The sequence below is a fragment of the Mercenaria mercenaria genome, chromosome 15 (assembly GCF_021730395.1).
Source record: "Mercenaria mercenaria strain notata chromosome 15, MADL_Memer_1, whole genome shotgun sequence".
NCBI lineage: Eukaryota > Metazoa > Mollusca > Bivalvia > Venerida > Veneridae > Mercenaria > Mercenaria mercenaria.
In genome coordinates, this window is record NC_069375.1 from 30975252 (window position 1) to 31002462 (window position 27211).

The window sequence follows — 27211 nt, forward strand, 5'->3', positions numbered from 1 at the left end:
AAGCAACACCAAAACAACACAATTAACGTCATATGGCGAATTTCCCTGCTTTTTTCCAGGCTTTTTGATTTTGCAGGCTCAGGCGAGCTCCTAGGTAGAGACACCGACCTTCAATAAGCCAGCTGGACAACTTCCTTACATGAAAAATTTTACACCTAAAGAAATTCAATCCCACGTTGGCGGACAAGGCATTCGAAGTCACTGACCTTAACCACTAAGCCACAGAGGCGCCTATAGAAGCATCGTTTGAAATATTCACAACTGTGAAATTCTCACGCCGATTTTCAAATCTGCCAGTAACCAGCCTTGATGTATGAGTCCATCTCATGAAAACGGCTGTAGATATATAGATTGCAAAACCTTGAAGTCGTCGGCGAACATATTTTCTAGAATTATATTATCATAAGGTGAATTTTAGTACCGTCTTGACACATGAACGGATGTAAATTGATCAATTCTGTCTCCGTTTTTCTTTTGCAAGTATTAAATATTCAATTAAATAATTGCAATATGTTTTCGTCAACATCACCATACTTTATATCACAAAAATTAACACACCCGAAGGTCGGAATGCACGGAATTTAAGTTCTTGTACGTACATGTGAATCCACATGTTTGAAATGTAAACAAATGAAGAAAAGTAAATGTATCTATTTTCGTCCGTATTAGATTCTTTTAGTACAGAACAGGTTTCTCGTGTTCTGTTTTAAGTACCGTAGTTATTGTATAGGTCTTAACGGTTCTTTGTAGTCATTCGAGGTTTTGACGGACAACGTACAAGATATATCAACCCACGCACCCACCCTTTGTGCCTTTGCCTATCAGTTGTGTACATGTTTTAACGGTACTTTTTCTTTTGCAGACTGGTGATTTTTTGTTGCCTGTTTCATGTTTAAAAGCCAGAAAGAGGTGTACTTTACGCAAGATTTTTTCACAGTGATTGTATAACATAGAACCTTGATTGGAGAGTGTGGAATAGTTCCGGACAGTTTAATTAATTGGAATATCATTAATTCCAATTATGTTTCTTCCAGTGTATAACGTTAGTAACTTTGAATGTCCCAAGATTTTAAAGGGGCTTTGTAACACCCCTAAATTGTAACAACTTATTTCGGCCGAGTTTTGGTAGCGACAAAATGCGTTGCATGAGTACATATGATGTGTTAAGGATCATGGAATGGAACGTATTTTGGTAGTTTTTCCTACAATAGGGGCTGTGCTCATTTTTATATTAGGCACAAAAGAGGGAGATAAAAGGAGGGAATGTCTCCTATAAAAATGGTGGAGGAGGGGGTTCGGAGTTTCCCTCCCGAGATATAGTTTTCGTATAAAAACAACCAAAATGTAGATTCCTGAGCATGTGAAAGGGGCCTCAAACGACGCTTCCTATGCAATAACGTAATAATAATTGTACTGTTTTGTTGTTTTAATGTGCTAGTGTTGTCGGAAGGATAGTCCTGATATTTACTCGACCAACCTCGGTAACTCTCAGTGAATAAATTAATCGATAACCCTCGGCTAGTTTGGATTATTTAATTGTATTTCACTATATTAAACAACATTGAAATATTCTAAATTTTTGGTAGATAAAGGTTGCATGTCTACCTTGCATATACTTTTAAAGGTATTATGCAACCCGTCTTATGTGACATTTTCTCGTGAATCTCCTGAATTCTTACGTATGGGCGTTTGTGAAACCTGAATCAGGGTCATGCGAACGACGCATCAAATAATTGTAGTGAACAATTGTGCCAAATTCCTTCAGTATCTCTTGATCTATGTCAAAGTTAGAGTTGCATTGACTTCTCTCACGTGTGTTCCAATGGTCCTATTTGACTGAATCTAGAGACCGTTATATTTTCAAGGTCAAAAGGTCAAGGTCGGATGAGCGACTAAGTTCCATCATGACTCTCTTTGAAATAATATTGTCCATTCGTCACAGAATATTCTTTTTGTAAATAATGAGATTATCATTTAATATACCGTTTTGCGTTGGATGTGTACATATCCAACACATTTTGGTACTACATTTTTGTAAACTACCAAATTGCGTTGAGTATAACGCATTTTGGTAGTGACTACCAAAATGCGTTGCTACCATTTTGAGGTGCAACAGAGCTTTTTTGTGGAACTATCTTGTGTGATAGATGTTTTTATTGAAATGATGTTGTATTATGAAATGTTTATGAAATACAGAGCGTAATCCGTCATACCACTCCTATATTGTGTTTAGTTGTTGTTGTTGTTGTTTTTACTGGTACTACTCCCGCACGATAATTTAAACGACAGCATGTTTATATTATCGTTTGATTGCTATGGTTCTCATTCATCGTTGACCTCAAAAAGGTTGTCAATGATAGAAGTTAAGTGCATACTGTAATGTTATACAAAATGTTTTCTGTATTGAAACGTTTTAATGAAGAAAAATCATATTTATCAAAAATGTTATCGTCTGAGTTATCGTGCGGAATTTAAAGATATAAAATTATTTATGTTTGGGCTGAACGTAGCGAAAGAAAACATAACTGTTTTCATATTCGTGGAAAAGATCGAACTGCGATTTTCAATGTTCCCGATACGGAATAAATATACATGTATAAACACGAGCCGTTTCTTCTTATAGATAAAAATCGGTGCACGTGTGATTTGTGTTAGACAGTTTAACGAAGTTTTCTTAAAAAAAAAACGCTCATCTCATTTACACTAACATATCCTTGACTGATGAATAATTATGTATTTTGTATAAATATGAGCGACGCACGGTACCAATCCCGAAAATGTCTATGCAATTTTGTTGGGACACGCTTTTGAGAGTCATTGATACTGTATAATTTACTTAGACGGTATTCTTTTCAACATTATTAATTTCTACTTGATCTCCACGCATTTCTCGTTTTGTTTCGACAATCTCAGTTTTACATATGAATTTTACATTGTCAAAGTGGCATCGGCCTTAATTTTAGTGTTTGTTTGTTTTTTATTTAACGAAAGGGGTATTTTGTCCGCCTTTGTTAAAAACCCACCACAACCTAATGACCTTCTTTTTCATCTCATATGAATTTCGTGAAAATCATTCTGATAATACTGATACAAATTATAATACAGCCATATTACAAAATGGCAGGCGGATAATATAGGCCCTCCCTGATTAAATATGTTCTCACAACTTCGTGCGGAAACTTATACAAGCAATCTCTTTCCAGTATAGTTTTTAAAAAAATCTTACACTGTTATAACAAACTGTAATCTGAACTCTATACACAATTCTATGCATTCTGCTTCATTTAATCAATAAAATTAAACACATTGTTTAGACCCAATATATCTCACTGTCAGTTTGTAACCTGATACTTGTATGTTTCTTTTTTTTCATGCAAATCATGCATAATTACCATCATTGAAATACAAAAGAATGCAGTTATCCTGTGGGGCGTCTTTAAACGCATTTTCTTCATAAGCGAAACGCAATAGTACAATGGCGAAATGCGACAGTACATTGGCGAAGCGCTACAGTACAGTGGTGTTACTATGATGGTGAATGGCGAAGCGCGACAGTATGATGGTTGTTTTCATATCATAACATGTACTTAAAAATCGTCATTACATAGATGAAAATACATGTGGATTAATAAGCAGAACTATTATCGATATCGTGATTTACAACGATCAAATTTTGGTCACTGTAAAATACAGTCATATAAAAGTAGTTCTTCTTTTAAGTTTTCTTAGCTCAGCCAATTGTTACTTGCTTGTTTACAATTATTGTTTACCAACTGGTTTACACGACTCTTCGAAGGAGATGTTTTAAACAAAAACAAACACCATAATACCAACCATGCACATACATGTAAAAAGCGAAGTAGAAGTAACACCCAACCATGTCTGCAAGAATCCGTACAATATACACCCGAAGTCACCATACAACCACCGACTTGCCAACAGCGAGGTCACGATCATTGGCAACCCGAATATTCGAACTAACACTTCGTCCATCAAGAGAAATGCTACAATTCTATAAACAGGAACTTGTTCTTGTTTTGTCTTCCACAGAGCCCAGAGTACACTTGTACTCAACACAAATGAACACGAAAATACGAGTAGAGAAATAAATCCGCATGCCGTTGATACCGTCTGGAAAGCCGAGTTGACCTCAAATACCACATCAGTTGTATTGGTCATATTGACCATCAACAGTTTTTAATTTAAAGATGCAAGTATTCCAGGTTAATGTCGCAATGGACAAATTCTGTATGCCACTGGAAAGGAATACAGGCTCCTAACAGATATCAACATCATGAATGACAGGTGATGAAGATAGTTATAAATGAGCGTTTGTTATCATTTTTTTCTGACAGCAAGGTGTGCTGTTTCTCACAACAAGCTGAGAAACTGTCATTATACTATGACACTTTATATACATTCGAGCAGATGTAATATCAATAAGTGTTATAAACATTTGAGCCGTGCCATGGGAAAACCAACATAGTGGGTTTGCGACCAGCATGGATCCAGACCAGCCTGCGCAACCGCGCAGTCTGGTCAGGATCCATGCTGTTCGCTAACAGTTTCTCCAATTCCAATAGGCTTTAAAAGCGAACAGCATGGAGCCTGACCAGACTGCGCGGATGCGCAGGCTGGTCTGGATCTATGCTGGTCGCAAACCCACTATGTTGGTTTTCCCATGGCACGGCTCATTTCATTTCACTGCAAACGAGTTAACTACTTAAGTCTGTCTCATTTTGGACCTCAACTTCGGGCTGATGTGGTGATGGAACGGAATCAAAGTACATAATACATGATTTTGTGAATACAAAAGTCACCCTTGAGAATTTCAAGGAAGTTTGCAACAATCATCTGGTTTTCCCATGCGAGTGAATTTAATTTTATCGTCTCCACGGAAATCCGCTGTTGTTTATTTCTGGTCACCATTGCAAACATTTCTCTATTTTGGAGATTACCGCGAAATTTCACGTGCTATGTTTCAAAGTTTGTTTTATTATTCCTGTCTGTTATTCAAAAATAAATAGATCAGACGTCGCTAATTGTGAGCAAACCCCAACCAAAATGACGCTTTTATGGACGACGCCATCTTCGAATGGACGTCCTATCATTTTACAACGTAAGTCTAAGAGGAAAATCACAAAATCTTGATTTTTAACTTCATTTCATATTTAACATGCCATGAGATAATTACCCTCTGGTATTAATAATGCCATTTTGAGTATTTTACTTATATCATAAATTAATCATCGGAGGCCCAAAATTATGTTAGACAGACTTTAGTAGCCTAATCATAAACTATTATACCAGTAGTTTTCACTATATAGAATCTTTCAAACTTTCTGCCACACTTAAAGGGCAAAGAACACCTGATAATAAGATGACTTTATATGAAAGCCATCCTCAAGTCTTTCGTAACGCTGAAAGAATTTTTAAGATCGGACCACTATTGAAAAAGATATGGCAGTTTGAAATTTAAGAAAATGGCTGATCATGGAGGCAGCCATTTCAGTGTGTTTATGACGTCATTTGCACACTGCTGAATTCTTTATTTAGCAAATAACCTTTTAAATAGAATAATTTTGTATGTTTCTTGAGTGTAAGATGTAAAACATGGTAAATTCTTTCATTATAGCTGGAAAAAGTAGAGAAAATATTTTACAGAAATAAGTAAATACAGTTCAAATATATATCTAGAAATTTAACAAATCCGCCATTTTGTTTTTTGTTGCCGTGGAAACAAAATGGCCGTCATTTTGATCAAATATTTAAATACTCATAATTTTCTCATTTTCAAGCCGATTTTGAAAATTCTTTCAATTCTTTTAAATGATTTAAGAAATCCTAGCAGGCGGAATTAACTTTAGAACAACATTGCCTTTCCCTTTAATTTTCCCATCACCCAAAACGTTTCTACTAAAAACAATTGAATAAAAGAACTGGCTTTGAAGATCTACGGTGTGTGTTACCATGGCAGCGGCTGAAGAAAGAAGTCAAGTTTTAAAAAAAAAGATTTTATACTTAAACGAGTGAAACTTCAATATACGGTATAATTACATCTGATTCAATATCTATCATATAGATTTAATGATGTCACTGCTGATTTGTAATACACAAGTCTCAATTCAAATTGACAGAAAGGAATGTCATATTCATTGTTTCCCAGTCCATTATTCTTGTCTTTCACGATTAATTACAGAACATTTAAGCAAATTTGTCTCCGGTCACTTATTCGTTTCAGATGATGCACGCTTCATTTGTAAAGACCATTTGCATTTTGTTAATGCTACAAAAATAGTTACTTGCAGACTTATATTATTTTACTTGTAATAGTAATCGCTTATTGTATTAAACGTAAATCGCATGCCTTTTGTAATATTACAGTTTTTAAAAAAAAAATTGATAAACAGTTATTGTATTGGAAAAACATTGTATTAAAAAAATTACTGAGATATTTTACAGGAAGGTGTTGAAATTACATCTCATCTATATAAAACAAGGGGTACAGCCAACACCGCATTCTAGTTCTGGTATTGTAAAGAGTTTTATCGCATGGTGCGGTTATTTTCATTTGATCTTTTCATTGCGATATACATGGTAACGTACTTCCCAGTCAGGAACTGTACAGATAACAGAAAAAAACTGTATTGTCACAACATTAAGACTATGATTCTAGCAGAGCCTCTTTTTATAGAAGTATATCAAATTTTCAATTCCAGCCTTACTTAACCTTGATTAGTATTAGAAAATTTCGCATTGGTGTTTCAAAGTTAAGAGTATCTTCTCATTGATTAAATGTTGAAACGGGAAGATGGGTTCCATTTTGTTTTATAATGTACCATTAATTCTGACTTAAGAGAACACTATATACCGGCATCCAAATATGTTGAAGCTCATAGAACTATTTAATACAAATAATGTTAAATTAGTAAGGAACTTTAGCATATTTGTAAATAAGGCTTTTGAAATTAGGTCCCAAAATCTTTATAGTGATTCCGACATATAATATTAGTGAGAGAGTTGGGTTTTACGGCAAATCGACACAAAACGGTCATATATCGCCGAGTATAATGATATTAGCATTCATCTATAGTAACTACAGTAACTAAGTGTTTTAAGTACTGTTATTCATGTTCATGTGTTTGATATTACATTTGTGCATACATGTACCTATAATATCCTTAAGTTGGTCTTGTATTTCGGTTTTGGCATGACCAACACATATGGATATTATAAATTGGCTGCATGAGTCTCAAATATGAAATTGTAATTATTGCATACATTATCTGTTTAGCTGTAATTTTTTTGTGTCATTTTGCTGAGTCTTATCTTGTTACTTTCAACTCAAAACAAGGTCAGACCCATGCATGTAACTTTTATCATGATGTTTTGTATAAAATTGATATAATCACAAGTGATATCTACCCGAAAACTAATAATGAGCCGTGCCATGGGAAAACCAACATAGTGGCTTTGCGACCAGCATGGATCCAGATCAGCCTGCGCATCCGCGCAGTCTGGTCAGGATCCATGCTGTTCGCTTTTAAAGCCTTTTGGAATTGGAGAAACTGTTAGCGAACAGCATGGATCCTGACCAGACTGCGCGGATGCGCAGGCTGGGCTGGATTCATGCTGGTCGCTAACCCACTATGTTGGTTTTCTCATAGCGCGGCTCAATTATATTATTGGGAATCTAATTACACTGACAAAATCATTGTCAGCAGCCATTGTCTGCAGCTATTGTCAGCCGTAGTCATTGTCAAAGTTTCTATTTAATTATAGATAGATAGATAGATAGATAGATAGATAGATAGATAGATAGATTTATTCAGGTATAAGATCATATATACAATCTAAAATTACAAATATCGCATTAAGTAAGACAAGTTTTGTAAGATATTTAAAACAAAGCGAACAAATTCTAAAACTAACATGTGACTTACATTCACATAATATTGCTTAAACATAGATAAATAATACAAATAGATAGTTTGATAAAAGTTATAAAAAGACAATGATTTAATACTAATAAAAATCATAAAAAAAGTTATTTCAAGTTTAGTCGTGCTTCCTAAATTATACTCCGCTGATCTTATACCAAGGATAACCCATGAAAGTAGCTTGAAGAGCACTTATTTCCAATGGGGTCCTCGACTCATTACAGCACCGATTTAGTTATATGTTAAGTAAAAAGAAAAAAATCATCAGTGAAAAACTAATACGCGAAAGAAGAATAAAATAAAAAGGAAGTACTAAAGAGAATTATTTTAGTGAGTACCTCAGTAATAACAACTAAAGTTTAAATAACAATTGGATTTAAAAACTAAATATTAATATCTTATAACTTGGCTTTCCTCAAGTAATTTCCCTTCTTTAAACAGATGTGCTTTTAAAGCAGATTTAAAACGTGACTTATTTTTTATATCTTTTATGCTGCTTGGCAGAGCATTCCAATCTGAAATTGCCTGACAAAAGAATGTCCTTGACTCAAAGGATGAAATTTTCGGAACTACAAAATTGTTTTTACTAAATCTTGTCTTTGTATGTATCTCAGATACTTTAATAAAGTTTTGTTTCAAATAGTTTGGGCATTTATCGTGAAATATATTGAAGGCATGATTCAGACGTAGTTGCTTCGCTCTGTCACATACTTTGAGGATATTGATATTTTCTAAAACATCATAATTAATACTGGTTCTAGTAGGTAAGTTTAAAACAAATCTAGTTATTCTGTTTTGTGAAGTTTGTAGTTTTGATTTCAATTTCTTATTTAGACCGGAATACCAAGATGAACAAGAATAATTTAAATGGCATTGGACAAGGGCAGACGCTAAGGTCATTTTTGTTTTTTGACTTAAGTACTGGCAATTTCTGTACAAAAATTTTACTCGAGAGTTGACCTTTTTAATAATGCTATTAACAAATGCCTCACATGTTAAGAACTTATCCATAGTAAAACCAAGGTAAGTAACAGATTCTCTTGCAGGTATGACATGAGTGTTACAAGTTACATCAAATGATTTAATCTTGCGTAATTTTTTTGATGATCCGAATAGCATACATTCTGTTTTACCTAAATGTAATGATAATTTATTATCAATTAACCATGATGAACAAGATTCCATAACATGTCCTAATTGTTTTGAAATAACATCGGGTTTTTTATGAGCAAAAAGTATTGCACTGTCATCCGCATACAATATGAGTTTACAAGATGGATCAATGCAGGTCGGCATATCATTCACATAACAAAGAAAAAGGAGAGGACCTAAAATACTACCCTGGGGAACTCCACAAGAAATATTCATAGGTTCTGATAAACAATTGTTGATTTTAACAATTTGTTGTCGATTTGCCAAGTATGATTTAAACCAACCAGTACATAAAACGCCCATTTCTGATAACTTTTCACATAAAATTTTGTGATCTACGGTATCAAATGCCTTCTGCAGATCTAACATGACCATCCCAGTATAAAGACCGTTTGCATTATTTTGCTTTATATAATCTAAAAGATGAATTAAGCATGTATCAGTAGAGTACTTAGACCTAAACCCTGACTGGAATTCAAACAGCAAGGAGTGTTTTTCAAGGTAGTCTGAGAGTTGATTATATACCGATCGTTCAAGTATTTTTGAAACGATGCTTAAAATGCTTACAGGACGGTAGTTGCCTACTTCGAGAGGACTATTTTTCTTATATAGTGGGGTAACACGTACATGTTTCATGTCATCAGGAACAACTGACAAATCTATGGATAAATTAATTATATACGTTATGGGAAGTTTCAAAACTGACGCGCCATCTTTGATAAACCTTGCAGGAATGCCATCGAGACCTGTGCTCTTCGCAGAGTTCAAAGACATAAGCTGTTTATATACAAATTGTTCAGATACATGATGTAAACGAAATTCTGGACGACTACCTGTTTCGTCTTCAAAAATTATGAGTGTATCACAATTAGCATTTATATATAGGTAATTATAGGTAGTATTTACTCGATAACTCGTAATGCGAACTGTGTTTATTTGTAGTAATAATAAGTTTTATTACCGCAGGTTATTGTCAATAGCCAGTGTCGTTATTAGAGATGGTTTGCAACATTTTCGTTTTTGTCGTGTTGAGCGACCTGTGAAGTTTCCACTTTTCTCAATTGTATGTACTGCTTTTAATTACATGGCAAGTCGACTTATATTAAAGTAACATGATACGTTACATAATGGCATGTTGTCTTACTGCGACTACATAAAGACGTACCTCATAGTAAATTTAGGTAAGCGTAGCATAAATTATGACCTGTGGTAGAAACTTTGTCAACAAGACCAGAATCAGTTCTGGCGTGACGTCTTAATAATATCCGAGATGCCACGATATTACGCGATATGTCGAGATAATCTATCCTGACATGTCAATAATTTTCACCCCAACTCGGGGGTCAATTAACGCTTCCATAGCTTTGTCATGGATATTAATTAATGACATAATATGATATTATATAGAGCAGTTTATATTTGTCAAATTTCATTTGTAAAATTGTGTTATGTATACCGCAATATAATGTATCACATGTCCACTTGGGTCTTAGACTTCTGGAATTTATAGGAATAACTTGTAAACTTGTAAACAACAGGACAGAAATAACTGTGGTTATATATAACAGAATAATTTTGTAGGAAAGTAGGGCGATATATATCGGCATAATTTGTAACACTCAAACAAAAGGTCATACTATTATGGCATTTTGGGCTACCAGTGGGGAACTCTTGTTAATGATAAATCTATATCATTTTGGATAAAAAAAAATGAAATATTGTTTTCATGCGATAAAACATTTAAAGGACATACACTCGTGCATTATCGAAAATATCATAGCGTTTGGTGAAATCTCGGGGTTTCCGTTCTCATCTATCAGTTTGCTTAAAAACGAAGGTAGGTTGTTTATTCTGCGGACCGTTTACTGAAATTCAGTAATATGAGGGTGCCTGACTTCAGTTGACTTGCATTTCACTGCACACTATTCAACACCTCTTTCAAACATACGTGGCATGAAATAATATACATAGTTTATTGTTTATTTCAGTCTCATCCATTTACATGTTTACAGTATAAAAACATGACATATACATAATAAAACACAAGTAAATGGCCACTCAAATTTGAATTACAAGAGACTATATATATAAAATTTCTACATATCACATATTTCACATAAATCAATTCTCATATATTACAGTAAAAAGCAAGACATGTCTGCTAATCATAACACAAAGATGTGTCCTAAAATTTAATTAGAAAAAAAGGGTTATAAGACACTGAACCAGATTAGACAGGTGCACTAAATGTGCGCTAGTAAAAAATGGCTTAAAGAATCAAGTATCCCCACCAATCAGATTGGTAGAGAACAGATTAGCAGATATCTCTTACTTAACACTAAAATACTGTAATTATTTAAAAGAATCTACATACAATTTAGTAAAAAAAAAAAAAAAAAAAAAATTATAAATAAATAAAAGCCTATCTATACAGGTACATTAAACTGTGTTTATATTATATAAAGTATTACTTCTTTTTTTAAGTATATCATAACAGGTTTTTGCAACTATTCTTATCAAATTTGGATGTGTGAATAACAGAACCAGTTTATCATTGTCATTTAGACTCCCAAAGTTTACAAATATAGAAGTGACCTTTTCTAATAGAAGTCTTCGTTCAACAGTATAAAGCGGACAGCATAGAATAACATGTATCTCTGATACTACAGTATTACAACCAAATGGGCACAATCGTTGATTTTCTGTTAAACCTTCGTAACGACCCGTTTCGAGTCTTATGGGTGCAACACCGCACCTGAATCTAGACAATGCAGATCTATGAGAGAAAGGCATAAGCAACTTACAATAAGGTTCTACATTACACTCATTCTTAAACATTCTGTAGGTTCGTAACTTATTTTGACCAGCACCACTGACACCAGTTAATCTTGAAATGTCAGTAGACCATTTTTCTAAATGAGTATTTAACAAAACAGTAGACATAGTTTCAATTAAGCGTTTTCTTGAGAAAGGTAATTGCAAGAAGTCATTTAACTCTAAACACTTAAATTTTTCTTTAACAATAAATGGCCAGTTCTTACATCTTGAGTTACCTTTCTTACAGGACCAGCTAAAGATCTTTTTATTTATACGTGTATTTTCATAACTCAGACAGCGATACCAATGATTACATACTGAAGTCCACTGATCTATAAGGATTGGCTTCCAACCCATTTCACCATAAACAGCCACATTTGGTGTATATTTTCCTGTTCCAAGGTAGAATCTCATGGCCCGGTGGTGGACTGCATCTATACACGAAAATACCTTAGTTCCCCAAATTGAGGAGCCATATGTTATAACTGGGACAACAATTGAATAATACAGTTTTGTGTATACATCATATGGTAAGCCTCCATTGTTTTTAAAGCGAGCAATGAGAAGACCCAGGGCACGTCCAGCACTCTGGGCAACAACTTTTGCTGTTACATTATAATCAAGGTGTTCTGTCAACATAATACCAAGGTACAAATACTGACTGACATAATCTAATTTTGATTCACCACATACAAATAAATAATCAGATCTTTGAACAGAGGTAGGTCTAAAATGTACAATATTGCTCTTGCTTGTATTAACAGACATACAATTAATTTTACACCAATCATTTAACATATTTAACATGAATTGCAAATCAGCTTCATTTTCAGCAATCAAGACAATGTCATCTACATGTATGGTTAGAGACCAACAATTGTTTTCCCATAGACTTTTGTTATAACATTATTGCGTGTACGGCCTTCCAGAAATAGAACCGTGTGTACTTAATTACGTTTTATTCAATAACTATCTTTGTTCGACCACAGTAACAAACTAAAACATATGAAACAAGAGGGTCATGATGACCCTGGATCGCTCACCTGAGTAATATGAGCTACATGTTTCAAGTGTCAAACTGATGATAAAATATTAAGAAACTCAGTAGGTCACATTCATGGTCAATGAAATTCAGTTTTACGATTTGTGTGCAAAACTGTGTATGTCATCAAAATTTCAAGGCTGTATCTTAAAAAACTAGAAAGTAGGTCAGTAGGTCAAGGTCACAGTCAAGAGACATCTTATCACTTGGGGTCATCAGGTAATTATAATTAAACAGTCTTGGAAATAGGATCAGATGATTTTTTAAGTATTTTTCCTATATAACTCACATAATAACTAAGTGACCCCAGGGCGGGGCCTCTTTTAACCCCAGTGGAATAATTTGAATAATTTTGGTAGATGACTACTAGACAATGCATCATTCCAAATATCAAAAGCCTAGGTCTTATGGTTTCAGACAAGAAGATTTTTAAAGCTTTTTCCTATATAAGTCTATATAAAACTTGGGACCCCCAGGGCAGGGCCTCCTTTCACCTAAGGGGTACAATTAAAACAATTTTGGTTGAGGACCATAAGACAATGCTACAAACCAAATATCAAAGGTCTAAGTGTTGTGGTTTCAGACAAGAAAATTTTTAAACTTTATATAAGTCTATGTAAAATTTGGGACCCCCGGGGCAGGGCCATATTTGACCCTAGGGGGATAATTTGACCAATCTTGGTAGAAGACCACTAGATGATGCTACATACCAAATATCAAAGCCCTTGGCCATGTGGTTTTGTACAAGAAGATTTTCAAAGTTTTCCCTATATAAGTCTATATAAACAATTCGACCCCCGGGGCGGGACCATATTTGACCCTAGGAGGATGATTTGAACAACCTTGGTAGAGGACTACTAGATGATGCTACATACCAAATATCAAAGCCTTAGGCCATGTGGTTTTGTACAAGAAGATTTTCAAAGTTTTCCCTATATAAGTCTATATAAACCATGTGACCCCCGGGGCGGGGCCATATTTGAACCTAGGGGGATAATTTGAACAATTTTGGTAGAGGACCACTAGATGATGCTACACACCAGATATCAAAGCCCTATGCCCTGTGGTTTTGGACAAGAGGATTTTTAAAGTTTTTTCTTTCGGTGGCCATGGCAACCAGAGTTCTGCATGGAATTCAATTCTTTGAACAATTTTGAAAGGGGGCCACCCAAGGATCATTCTTGTGAAGTTTGGTGTAATTCTGCCCAGTGGTTTTCAAGAAGAAGATTTTTTTAAGAAATTGTTGACGCACGACGGACGACGCACGACTGACGACGGACTACGCACGACGGACGATGCACGACGGACATCAAGCGGTCGTGACAGGTGAGCTAAAAAGTGATATTTTTCGAGTCAATAATATGACCACCTGTCTACATCATTGGCACGACGGGTGAAAAGCGTTTCATGAATCTTTTCAATAAATATCAAAGTGCAAATATATCCAAAAAAAATTCTTATGCAACTATAACTTTATTAAAGACGCATCGGTGATTCAAATTCTAATCTTTGTTAATGTCCCGTCATGGTTTCAAAGAATTTAGAATTACAAGAGATTTTTATTTCTTCATTAGCCTATACATAGGTTCAGCCATAGATGTGGCAGTTCTTTATAAACACATTTTTTATTTAACATATTTGTTCACTGGCAGTTTATTATAAGAACGTTATCGTATATATGTGTACGAGGTTTCGGGTTTTACAAGTGTGTAAAACAAAAAAAAACTACGACATTTATTACTTTTGTTTCTTTTTATAGTATAAAAATCTGTTTTATTCTTACAATCAAAGATTTGCAAATTATTTCAAATCTCTGTACTGGCAGTATAAATAAAAAGTGAAAAAAGTAGTCCAACATCGGGAACAGCACAAAAGTTATCCGAATAAATTTGTTTTACACACTTGTAGAAAAATTCTGTTAGCCAATCAAATTGAAGGAAAAGGTCCAAAAAAGAAACAACAAACTGTAATATTATAGGCAACAGAACTGATTTTTTTAAGGTCACTAATTATAGCAGGGACGATCAGACTTTTAAGGAATACACATATAACTGATTATCGTGTTGCAAATTAAAATACTAAACTGTAATAGCCAGATCATTTGAGCATGAAATATTTTGATTTTGCTCTAAAATTAGTAATAACTTGTACAGATTTACCGAGAGCTAAGTAATATTCTATTCGGCAATATAATAAATTCCTTTCTCAATAATTTTCCAAGTATCATAAAGCATAGGAAAAGTCTTTTACTACTTTTGATTATCAAAAGCATGTATCAAAGTTCTATTATTCTATTTCACTTCTTTGTGGTGATTGAAAATAACAAATATCCGAGCTTTTACTTCCCCTAAATTCTGAATTTTTAGTACAGCTTATTTATTTGTGGATTCCATTGATGTAAAATCTTCAATGAAAAATCCGTCATCCAGCCTCGTATATAAAGCGTGCTTAGTTTATTGGTCAGCGGGCACATCGCCTGCTCGCGTTCAAATCACACTAATTGTCTGCATTCAATTAAAGCGCGCAGTGACAGTTGTTCTATGTACCGCCATTTGAGAACTATTTTCTTTCGGCGGAGTGTGAAATATATGTTGGTTATCAAAAAATCGATTAAGCCGAAATTCGTATATGTATTATTGTGGTTCCACTGGACGGAATTGTTTTCGACAATCCGTCCAAAAATTAATAAACGTCTTTATATCTGTCAACTTAACGTCAACTGCCACGTTTTCGTTAATAGTATTAACCTCGTTATGACGTAAAGAATCGCCACAGAATAACAGTATTCTTTTGGATATCCACGGTGGTAATTATGCATGAATTGCACGAAAAACTATTGAATAAATGTAGCATCATGTAAATATTTTGATATACTGAGTTAAGTTTAAGACCACATTTTGTTTCTACATGTTAAGGTAATTTATTAAGTTTTCAGATGAAGTTCTGAGATACATTTATTCATAAAATACATGATTTGCATGAAAAATATTAGATATACAAGCTTTTAGTTTCAAACTGACAGTGACATATAAGGACAAGACAATGTGCTTAATATCTTAATACTTAATTGAATTAATGCAGCAATATATACATAAATCAGTGTATTTAGTTCAATTTTAAATCACATTTTGTTTCCTGTATTATGAGAATGATTTATATGAAGTTTTTGTGGACGAAAGAAGTAGGTCACAAGGTCGTATTGGGTCTTTAAGCGTCTTCATAATGATTTTCACGAAGTTCATGTGACATTGTAAAGGAAGGTCACTAGGTTGTGGCGAGTCTTTCAACTGACCTACTTTCCTCTCATATAATTTTCTTGAATACTGATATAAATGTATAATACAGCTATATTACAAAATGACAGGTGGACAATTTAGGCCCTCCCTGATTAAATGCGTTTACTCAACTTCATGTGAAGACTGTGCAATCAACCTCCTATCAGTATAGTATAAAACACTGAAAAATACAAATCATACACTGTAATAACGAACTGTGGTCTAAACTCAACTTTATACATTAAACACATTGTTCTGGCCTAATAAATGCCACTGTCAGTATATAACTAGATACTTGTATGTCTCAACATGTAAATCATGCATAATTACCATCACTGAAATACAAAAGAATGCATTTATTTAATTGCGCGGCTTAAAACGCATTTTTCTTCATAAGCGAAGCGCAATAGTACAATGACGAAATGCGACAGTACAATGACGAAGTGCGACAGTTTGATGGCGAAGCTCTACAGTACGGAGGTGTTACTATGATGGTGAAATGCGACAGTACGACGGCGAAGCGCTACAGTACGGGGGTGTTACTATGATGGTGAAACGCGACAGTACGATGGCGGAGCGTTACCGCACGGGAGTATTACTTTGATGGTGAAACGCGAGCGCGACTGTACGGTAGTTGTTTTCATATCATAACATGTAGTACATGTACTTCTACTACTGTAATCGTCATTACATAGGTAAAAATACACATGGATTCAGTAGCAGAACTTTTATCGATATCGTGATGAACAACGACCAGATTTACTCACTTTGTAAAATACAATGTCCTATAATTGTAGTTCTTCTTTTAAGATTTCTTAGCTTAGCCAATTGTTTTTTGCTTTTTTACAATTTTTGTTTACCAACTGAATTACACGACTCTTCGAATAAGATGTTTAAACAAAATTAAACAACACAATATCAACCATGCACTTACATGTAAAAAGTGAAGTAGAAGTAACACCGAACCATGTCATAAAGAATCCGTACAATGTACACCCTAAGTCACCATACAACCACCGACTTGCCAACATTGAGGTCACGATCATTGGCGACCCGAATATTCGAGTCAACACTTCGTCCATCAAGAGAAATGCTGCAATTCTGTTAACAGGAAATTGTACTTGTTTTGTCTTCCACAGAGCCCAGAGTACACTTGTACTCAACACAGATGAACACAAAAATACGAGTAGAGAAATAAATCCACATGCCGTTGATATCGTCTGGAAAGTCGAGTCGACCTCAAATACCACATCCGTTGTATTCACATCCGTTGTATTGTTCATTGTGGCCATCAGCGGTCCTCTAATTTGAAGTGTGTGTCGCGTTAATGTTGTGGTTGACAAATACTATATTCCAACGGAAATAAGAACAGGCTACTGATACATTTTGTAGATATCAACACCATGAAGGATAGGTGATGAAGGATAGGTGATGAATATCTATGGAAACGTTAATTGGGCACCCGAATGTTGAGTTAACGTGGTTTGAAATCGTCTTGTTGTTTGTAGTATTGTCCACTTTAACACGGTATCTCATAAATTATTTGTCTACTTGATGCATTAATGTTTCTGCTTTTTCCAATTATTTTGATCCTTAATGTTGTTATGTTTAAGCAATATACCAGAAGTTTTTTAATACAAAACTGTTCTTTATGACATGTAGATATAATGGAACAGGTCTTGACGAGAAAAAGGATCGCCTCCTGGCGACATGATTAGGTTATATCGACATCTGTTTTTACAGAATGCCGTTATAATCTAAGTAACTCTACATCGGCGACTTAAATATCTAGAGTTACTTAGACTATAACGGCATTCTGTAAAAACAGATGTCGATATAACCCAATCATGTCACCAGGAGGCGATCCTTTTTCTCGTCAAGACCTGTTCCATTATATCTACATATATTTTATCCCACATTATTCATAAATTTATTTTGATTTAGAGATTATTTTGATCATGTGATTTCCCACAGTGTACCTATATAGGGTGTGACACAGCTATTGTCGATTTTTGCTTACAATGTTGTTTTTGGTGTTGTTGATATCCAATGTACGCCATAGTGAAAATAATAAGTGTCCTGTGCCTTATTTTCAGATATATCGATTTCATATTGCTGTTGTCATATACTTATGAATCAAAGAATACATTCCCACCTTTGGTTATTGTGTGAAATACAAACGTTATGGTGAGAAAATGAAGAAAGTAACTGTAGGTATTCTAACCTCTGGCGATAATTCACTATGACAATGTATGATATCTGGCGATAATTCACTATGCCTACAGGAAGTATGTATTTTGTTGTCGTTGTTGTTGTTGTTGTTGTTTCTTTTCCTTCTTCGTGAAAATTTCACAATGAAAAACTATTGACAATATCATCAGAGGTTCTTAACCTATAGCCTGCTAAATTTCTAAAATGAACATGTCCATCATTCAGTTTTGGCAGTACCATTTATTATTCGAGGGGTGCTCACTAAAATTTACTGACTGAATAGCAAAAAGTGCAGACCGTGTTGTCCGTGCAGGCTGATCTGGTCTGTACTGGTCGCAAAGACAGAATCACATGCCGCCAGGAGGCTAAAGGTTAAAACAATATGCCCGTAATACGATCATTATCAATGAAACAGATCTCAAGAATTCCGGTTGAATTGTGACATTTTTCTATTTCTTTCAACTTCATTCCTATAATAATTATTTTGAATTCATGAATAACCCACCCAACCTATATTTTGTATCCGTCCTTGTCTAAACCGATGCCTGGAAGAGCACGTGGGGTCTTTCTCCACCATGAAAGGCTTGGAAAGTCACCATATGACCTTGACTCTAAAGCCTATCAAAAATTAATTGTGTCCTAATTTAAACCCAAATGAATAATACTGTAAATACACGTATTAGTTTCTTTTTTACATAAACTGTAAGTAATAACTGTTCATATTTTAAAATATGAAATTTACGATTAACATTTTATTACGAGGCAGTTCTTTCTGTCAGACCATGTTTTGAATTGTCGGTCCTTCTCACAAACTAGATGTGTGGCCATTGGACACGGTAACCACCCCTTCCTTTCATTGTACGTGTTTTCATGACTATGTGAAATGAAATATTTTTATGATATATTCAATACAAAATTTTAAACACTTTAAGTGTATATTTCACTAAGTCACGGGCCATAACTCTGATCTAGCTGAAGGCAATCCCAAACAGAAACAAGGTGCACAATTTAACATACTATATAACAATCCTCTAAATAAATGTTTTACAAATCTAAGTCAAGTATATTTAAGATCATGTGACACGAGACATAAATTTTCATGCCCTTAATGCATATTTTATTACTAACTAAGGGGTCGTAACTGCAAGAAATCTTTGCACAAATTCACAAGCTGAATGATATACCTGTATGTTTTCAAGACTATATGAGCCGTGCCATGGGAAAACCAACATAGTGGCTTTGCGACCAGCATGGATCCAGACCAGCCTGCGCATCTGCGCAGTCTGGTCAGGATCCATGCTGTTCGCTAACAGTTTCTCTAATTGCAATAGACTTTGAAAGCGAACAGCATGGATCCTGACCAGACTGTGCGGATGCGCAGGCTGGTCTGGATCCATGCTGGTCGCAAACCCACTATGTTGATTTTCTCATGGCGCGGCTCATATGGAAACTATTTTTAAGATATATGCAACACAAACTTCTAAGCACTTTCTTTGTATATTTCACTAAACCAAGGACCATAACTCTAGTCTAGACTAGGGTTATGGCTCTTTATTAGTAAAAAATATGCATAAAGGGCTCATAAGATTTATTATATATCTGAATAATTTCTGTAAAAATTCAGCTTGTATTTCGCAATTAAATATGAACAGGCAGAAAAAAGTCCGTATTATATGTTGCCGGACTACTTGCATTTATGCATGGTCTGATACAGTTCTATAAAAAGCGCACAAAAAAACTTTCCATTTTAGTATTGCTAAACACTGAAGATTTCGTTCAATAACCAAACAACATGATAAACATTGGAGATTTCGTTCAATAACCAAACAACAAACAAAAATATATAAAATTATTCACGTTTTTCATCGTCTGCTAACTATTTTGTCTCCAGTTCCCGGTAGTTATTTTACCGCGTTTTCTGCTTGCAATTCACGATTTTCTCATGTTTTCAGTGCACTATATAAGTGATTGTTAATTGATATTCTTCACTCGAGGTTGAATATTTGACAGCATAACAAGTACTAATAAACTTTGATAATGTGGCGGTTGACCCCAATACAATCGACACCGTTTATTTTCCAATACAGGTAAATCCAATAATTGCTTTGCAATAGATCTATGACGGATTATCTTTGAACACCCCCGGACTTTTTGGACTCAACTGCCACATTATCAAAGTTTATTAGTATTTTGATTATTTGTTTATTCCCTCCCACCCACCCTTGCAGACATTTCAAGTTTCTTAATAATTATTGCTGATGGCTTGTAGCTGTATTCGAATATCAAAGGCAGGTTTGACTTTTTGACTGTGATTTAAACAAGAGTAATCATTTAGTTCTAGAAAGATTCAAACATTACGTCTCCTTTATGTTCTGATAGAAAATAAGGTTCACAGTTACGTACCTTATATTTCTAAGGGTCTTTAGACATGAACAGTTCCTTGATAATTATTACTGTTGAGTATTCATGTATTACTAGAACTTTAAAGGCAGATATACATTTGACATTATATGAGAACATTTGAATTCTTCATGCCAGACTCGGTATCTACATTTAGAAAAGTAACATTCACATGTACGCATTTAATTCTATATCAATATATTTTATGCTGTTTTTTCCCGTGCAATGTTATTCTTTCATTATCAAATGGAAATTGCCGTTATCCTCTTTTGAGCTAGTTTTCATTTTATTTTTGATTTGACATTGAAAGAATGTTATGTTTTACACACTGCACATTTTTTCTTATTTTGTGGTTATTCAACGAAGCTGAGAGAGACCAGAATTGCCATCTTATATGATGTTTAACTATTCTAGATAAGGCGAGTTCAAGTTATTACATTTGGTTCATTCGGGACCTAAACACATTTTTACAGTTTAGATTTTCATGTACATCTGATTGTATGTTTGCCTTAAATTTTGATAGTGTGTTTTCAGGCTGAGTCGTGTACAAAGATAAAGATAACAATTTTTACCCCACTTCTACTGGTCGATCATCAACACATCGCACAACATCGTACCGTCTGACATTTGGAAGACAAATATATTCGTATTTTTTGTACATTGGAATGCTGTCAGATACTAAGACCTGTATCCTATATTTTTGTTTGTTGTTTTTGTAGTTAGGAACATGAAATTAGTGAATAATTGATTTACTCACGATATAGAGTGAGTAAAGAGGTATATGATAAAAGGGTTATTATAACAGTAGCTAGGTCTGGAGCTTTGTATTCGGCTCTTGTGGATTTTGCAAGGTCGGATCACATTTTGCTCATAAATTCGTTATTTAGGATCATCCTTAACCCTTTTTTCACTGACATCCCTATTAAAGCGTTAAAATGGTCGACACAAGCGTTTTGCACTTTCGTTTTGCACTCTGGTTCTAAGGAATAATGTTCAGGATTACGACATCACTAACTTTACTTACTTTATTTCAGGAAAAATCAGAATTCTGTTTTCAAACCACATTTTTTGTGTTTTTTCGCAGGATATTTAATTATTTGACAGTTTTTATCATATAAGTTCTGGAATACTTAATTACTTAATTATATCACCACCGCTTGTCTTGCCCTCCCCCCCCCCCCCCCTCCCCCCACACACACACCTCTGGTTTCCCAAACAGACCATGAATGACAGTATATTGCCTCTATATTGTGCCTTTTAGAATGCCTAGACAATTTTATAGAGAAACAGAAAACACAATTTTGTTTCTTGATTTATAACAAAGTAGATTTATAACAAAGTTAGAAAGCACTGCATGCCAATATCGATCGCGAGCGAAGACATGATCATGGGCAGTGTCCGTGTTCGTGTGCGTGACCGTGCACGGGAGCCTGTCCAGCAATTGTTTCAAACAGCTATCAAACAATAAAAATGGCAGTATTAAAATGAGCCGCACCATGAGAAAACCAACATAGTGCGTTTGCGACCAGCATGGAAACAGCGCAGTCTGGTCAGGATCCATGCTGTTCGCTAACGGTTTCTCTAATTGCAATAGGCTTTGAAAACGAACAGCATGGATCCTTACCATGGACCTGGTCTGGATCCATGCTGGTCGCAAACGCACTATGTTGGTTTTATCGTGGTGCAGCTCAAACAGTTTCAAAACAAGTGTTGATGAAATCCATTTCATGCAAAATTCTTGTTTATCTTACAGATTATGTAATTGCGTAACTAAAATGGATTTTTGAAAAAAAATAATTTGAAATAGAGAATTGTGTCATTAAATCGATATTTCGGAAAACAAACTTTATAGTAATAATAATAATAATGATAATAAATGTTTTATTTTTTATTTTTTAATAAAACAACGAATTAACGAGTTAACGAAATACTATTTTGAAAAAAAACGAAAAAAAAATACTTAAAGCTGAATTAATATTTTGAAGTTCGAAACAGGATTTCAAACAAGGACTCCCCTTAAGCAATCAGTAAACAAGAGGTCATGATGACCCTGTATCGCTCACCTGACCTAGATCTTATCCCCAAGTAACTTAGAATCTGACAATCTGATCTACATTCCATTTCAACAAACGTTCTTTATAAAAAAAAAATCTAATAGAACGTTAAACAATGTTTTTGTTTTTTCCGCAATTATTTTGTTCAGTGACCTAGATTTTGACTAGCTGACTGAGTTTTGAACTTCACCTAGATTTTTATAAAGTTATGTAATGCAGCATCTTACATATAAACAAGACTTTTCAATGAATTGACCAAGTTACCTAGTATTTATCTCCAAACTTATCGTAATTTTCATTGAAACAAATATTCTAATACATATTTATGAAGATCAGTTAGAAACTGTGGCTTCCAGAATGTTAGCACGGTTTTTCTATCATCTGTACTGGTAACCTTGTTTTCGACCTTAAGCCCCGATCTCATTGTCACGGTTTGGTCTCCCGGTTTATCCCGGTTCAGTGGTCCGGGATAAACCTTGTTCAACCTTGTTGAACCGGCGTACAACCTTGACGATTCCGTGAACGTCCGGGAAGATCCTTGATAAAACTTGTAGAACTGGCAAACGGCCCCGGTTGTTTTAAAATGTTTACCACAACCGGGAATCACCGGGAACGATGGCCAAAACCAATAAGAATTTTCTGTCCTTTGACATAGTGACCTAAATTTTGAACCCGGATTTCCCAGTTTTGAATCAAAACTTTAGTGATCAATTTTCATTAACACCAGGCCAAAACTGTGACCTCTAATAAGAAAATAGTAAACATTCAAACGAAGAACGGCGGACGTTGGGCGATCACAACAGCTCATCTTGAGCACGTTGTGCTCAGGTGAACTAAATATAGAAACATACCTTAACCCAGTAGTTCACAAACTCATCTTGATTCACAGACCCATTGCCTGAAATTATGTGTAAATAAACTAAAGCGTACAAAATCTAAAAAGTAATAAACGTAATAAATAATAATTCTACTCAAGGAATTATAGGCAGCGGTGTATAGTTAAATGCAGAATCACGGCCCCCTCGATGCTGCACTATCTTTCAACAACACAATCGAAGAAAAGTAAACATTCGACATAAATTCTTTGCTGCAGACGATATTACTTGAACATGAAATAACATCGAGAGCTTTAGCGTCCCTTTTATCGCAGAAGTGTCGTATTCAGTACTAATCATTAAAACTGATTTATCCTGACATTAAGGAGCATTATGTGAATGATTAAACTTAATTTTACGCCAATTTAAAAAAAAATAACGCCAATTCTTTTAAACGTGAACGTACTATCGCCGGTAGCATCGATTTTAGCGTGCCACGCTTCGAAATCTGACTGCTCCAGATGATGATCTCCATTGACATCATAGTCGTCAAACAAGTAATGTGAAAGCTGGAAGAGGTCAGGGTCAGCTGTACAAATCATTGTTGTATATTCGTGTCGGCTTTCCCTTCCATCCCCTGTACCAGGTATACAATTATTTTTATTATTATAATCATGATAATTATTATTATTATTAAAAGATTATGTCTTCCAGATGTGCTTTTTAAGTTACGTAAATTGATTTCAAAAGTCTTATCTGAAAAGGTTAATATTTTCTTCATTCAAAATTTATTCCTACATATTAACATTGTATAAAATGATATACTAGTATATAACTACTATTTTATTATTGCAATTTATGAAGAAGATATATTATAATACATGAACGAAAATGAAATTTACCATTTGTATCGTATTTATCAAAGACTGAATCTATTTCTGCTATAGTCATTATGCCGTCCTGGTTCAAATCCTCTTGTAGAAACATAACAGCTGCTGTCAGGTTATAAGGCTGTACTTTTGACATGTCTACCGCCGATGCCCTGAAAAATTAATGAGCCGCGCCATGAGAAAACCAACTGTTCGCTTTCAAAGTCTATTGCAATTAGAGAAAAGTAGATAACCGATTAATTGGAGATCTGATTCAATAGCATTCCTTTCCAAATGAAATATTCCTTGATTTAAATGCAGAAATCTAAAATCCTTCGCAAACGCTCTAGATGGCTCACCTTTCGTTTCCTTGAGCGACTTCATTATAAAAAAAAAACTTCTTTTGGTAACTGCAAATATACATTTTTTCATGCAGATCTCATGTACCTTATTAGTGCTGGCTACCATACCTTAACTGACGCTGTTTTTATTTTCTGATGGTCGCGTCCATTGAGTTATGGCGAAACACCATTTGGTTAACTAACCAGTATCAAACCGCAACATCTCGCACGGTTTCCCGTGAGAAACTGATAATGTCATACAACAGTTCAGAGCACGTTGTTATTTTTGAAAATCAAGATCAAAATTTCACCTATTTATGATTTTTTTTTAATCATAAACATAACCATATTCGATAATATTCATAAAAAAACATACCTTAGAAAGTTTAAGTTCTCAGAAAAGGTCAATTATTAACAATTCTATACCGCCTATTGGTTTTCAAATGAAGAGTACCCTGGTCAGGTGACAGCTGCAATGGCGGACAAAATGTTGCAGACAGGGGTACCAATTTGAAACTTGTATGTATAACTTGTGTTCAAATTAAGTTGCATGGATTATTTTATGCCAGATCAAAAGAAAAAGTGGATTAGAAACATTTTAAAGTAAAAGGTGAGTTTATTGCATTTCATTTGACGAAATTATAGCGTGACAGACTTCTGGCACGATTCCTGGTTAGGTTTCAGTACGGGATTCGTTTCAGCTCAGAGATCCGTAACAACATCTCTGAGCTGAAATTTTTAGCTAGTACCTTATAAAACTCGTTTATAAAAGTCGTTTAGGCCCAATCGTTGCATAAATATATCTTATGCAGTTGTTCTCAAAAACAAGATGGCATCGTTTCGAACAAAATGTCAAAAAGAGGCCCAGTAAATTTTTATTTTGTCACTGACCAAATGGAGCAAAATTGATCATTCCTCTAGACTTTGCCCTTTATTGTTTATGGAGGTAGGATAAATGTAAACAGACAATAAATTATGGGGAAAAAAGCAAAGTCATCAACGTCTTAATCCTTTGCTAGTGACAAGTGCAAGTCAAAGATAAGTATAATGATTACAAACAATGATTATTATACTATTTGTACAATCATTATAATTTATAGAGGCAAATTATATCAAATAGAATATATATGTAGAAATAAAGATACGTTACCCTCCGCAGAGCGCGCACACAACAAAAACAATCAGTGCTCCAGACGGTCCCATATTTCTATAAGATAAAGTAGTCAGGAATATATATGAGCCGCGCCATAGAAAGACCAACATAGTGGCTTTGCGACCAGCATGGATCAGACCAGCCTGCGCACCCGCGCGCTGTGGTCAAGATCCATGCTGTTCGCTAACAGTTTCTCTAATTGCATTATGCTTTGAAAGCGAACAGCATGGATCCTGATATGATCCATGCTGGTCGCAAACGCAAACGCACTATGTTGGTTTTCTCATGGAGTGGCTCACATGCATCATCACCTGAATCTGGAAGTTATGGTCTAAAAGGAGAATAAACAAAACAAAGGGTCATTTTTCCAACTGTGGTCACTTTCAACATGCAGTGAAACGTGAAAAAGAAGCAAGAAATATTCTTTAAAAAGATATTCGTCGTTGGTGGAGCCTGATATGGATTTTTTGGGACAGCGTATATCCCGTTTCCTGTCACCAACAAGCTGTGTACCGATTTTGTCATGCCGACTACCCTTTACTCACATGCTATAATCTAGTATTTTGTATTTTGTTTTAATCAAAATTCATATTTGAAATGCACTAGCAGGATATTGAATATATCCTGTCTCCACGTGACGTCTATTGACCAATAGAATTGCAAGAAACTTGTAGGAGGCAAGATAAATCTACATCCAATGTCAGATAACAGTTCTCAGGGGCGTGCATTTACTTGCATTACATGCTATTATTATTAAATTTCATAAAGTTAACAAAACTCTCCAAACCTTACATTTGACAGATAGGAAGAAAATAAACGATAAATCACAATCGAAATAGAAGTGCAACCTACCTTCAAGTGAGAACTTGTCAAATGCCAAAAATCTCCGTATAACCTAAATAAATATCTTATCAATCGTGAGATAAAATTTTAGGTTATATCATCATATTTTACGGCGAGGCTCTCCAGGGATGAAACTGAAAATTAACAATTTAGCGAAAAAAGGTGACGGTTTTGCCAATAAAAGAGAGAAAAACTCGATTGATGATGAAACATCGAGCTACTAGTCTGAAATAGTACCAAATTGTTATTTGGTACTCGGCGTTGTCGGTGTGCATGAATTACTACTTGGTGTTTGGCGT

At 34.7% G+C, this 27211-nt stretch overlaps 2 protein-coding genes across 2 annotated transcripts in view; both read right to left on the reverse strand.

Annotated features, from left to right (window-relative positions):
• The window catches only part of LOC123552002 (visual pigment-like receptor peropsin), a 34798-nt gene extending 17350 nt beyond the window's left edge, over nucleotides 1-17448 (reverse strand). The window contains exon 1 of the mRNA XM_053524912.1: nucleotides 17161-17448. Within this exon, the coding sequence (XP_053380887.1) occupies nucleotides 17161-17308 (148 nt within the window). The 5' untranslated portion in view covers nucleotides 17309-17448. The remainder of the gene's footprint in view (nucleotides 1-17160) is intronic.
• Nucleotides 17449-22136: 4688 nt separating this feature from the next.
• Nucleotides 22137-26996, reverse strand: LOC123560836 (uncharacterized). Its single transcript, XM_045352996.2, has 6 exons — nucleotides 26922-26996; nucleotides 26067-26123; nucleotides 24609-24748; nucleotides 24173-24343; nucleotides 23743-23789; nucleotides 22137-22291 (listed from the first exon to the last, which is right to left on the reverse strand). The coding sequence occupies exons 2-6, from the start codon at nucleotides 26117-26119 to the stop codon at nucleotides 22223-22225; spliced, it is 480 nt and encodes a 159-aa protein (XP_045208931.1). The 5' UTR covers nucleotides 26120-26123; nucleotides 26922-26996; the 3' UTR covers nucleotides 22137-22222.
• Between the last annotated feature and the right edge of the window lie 215 nt (nucleotides 26997-27211).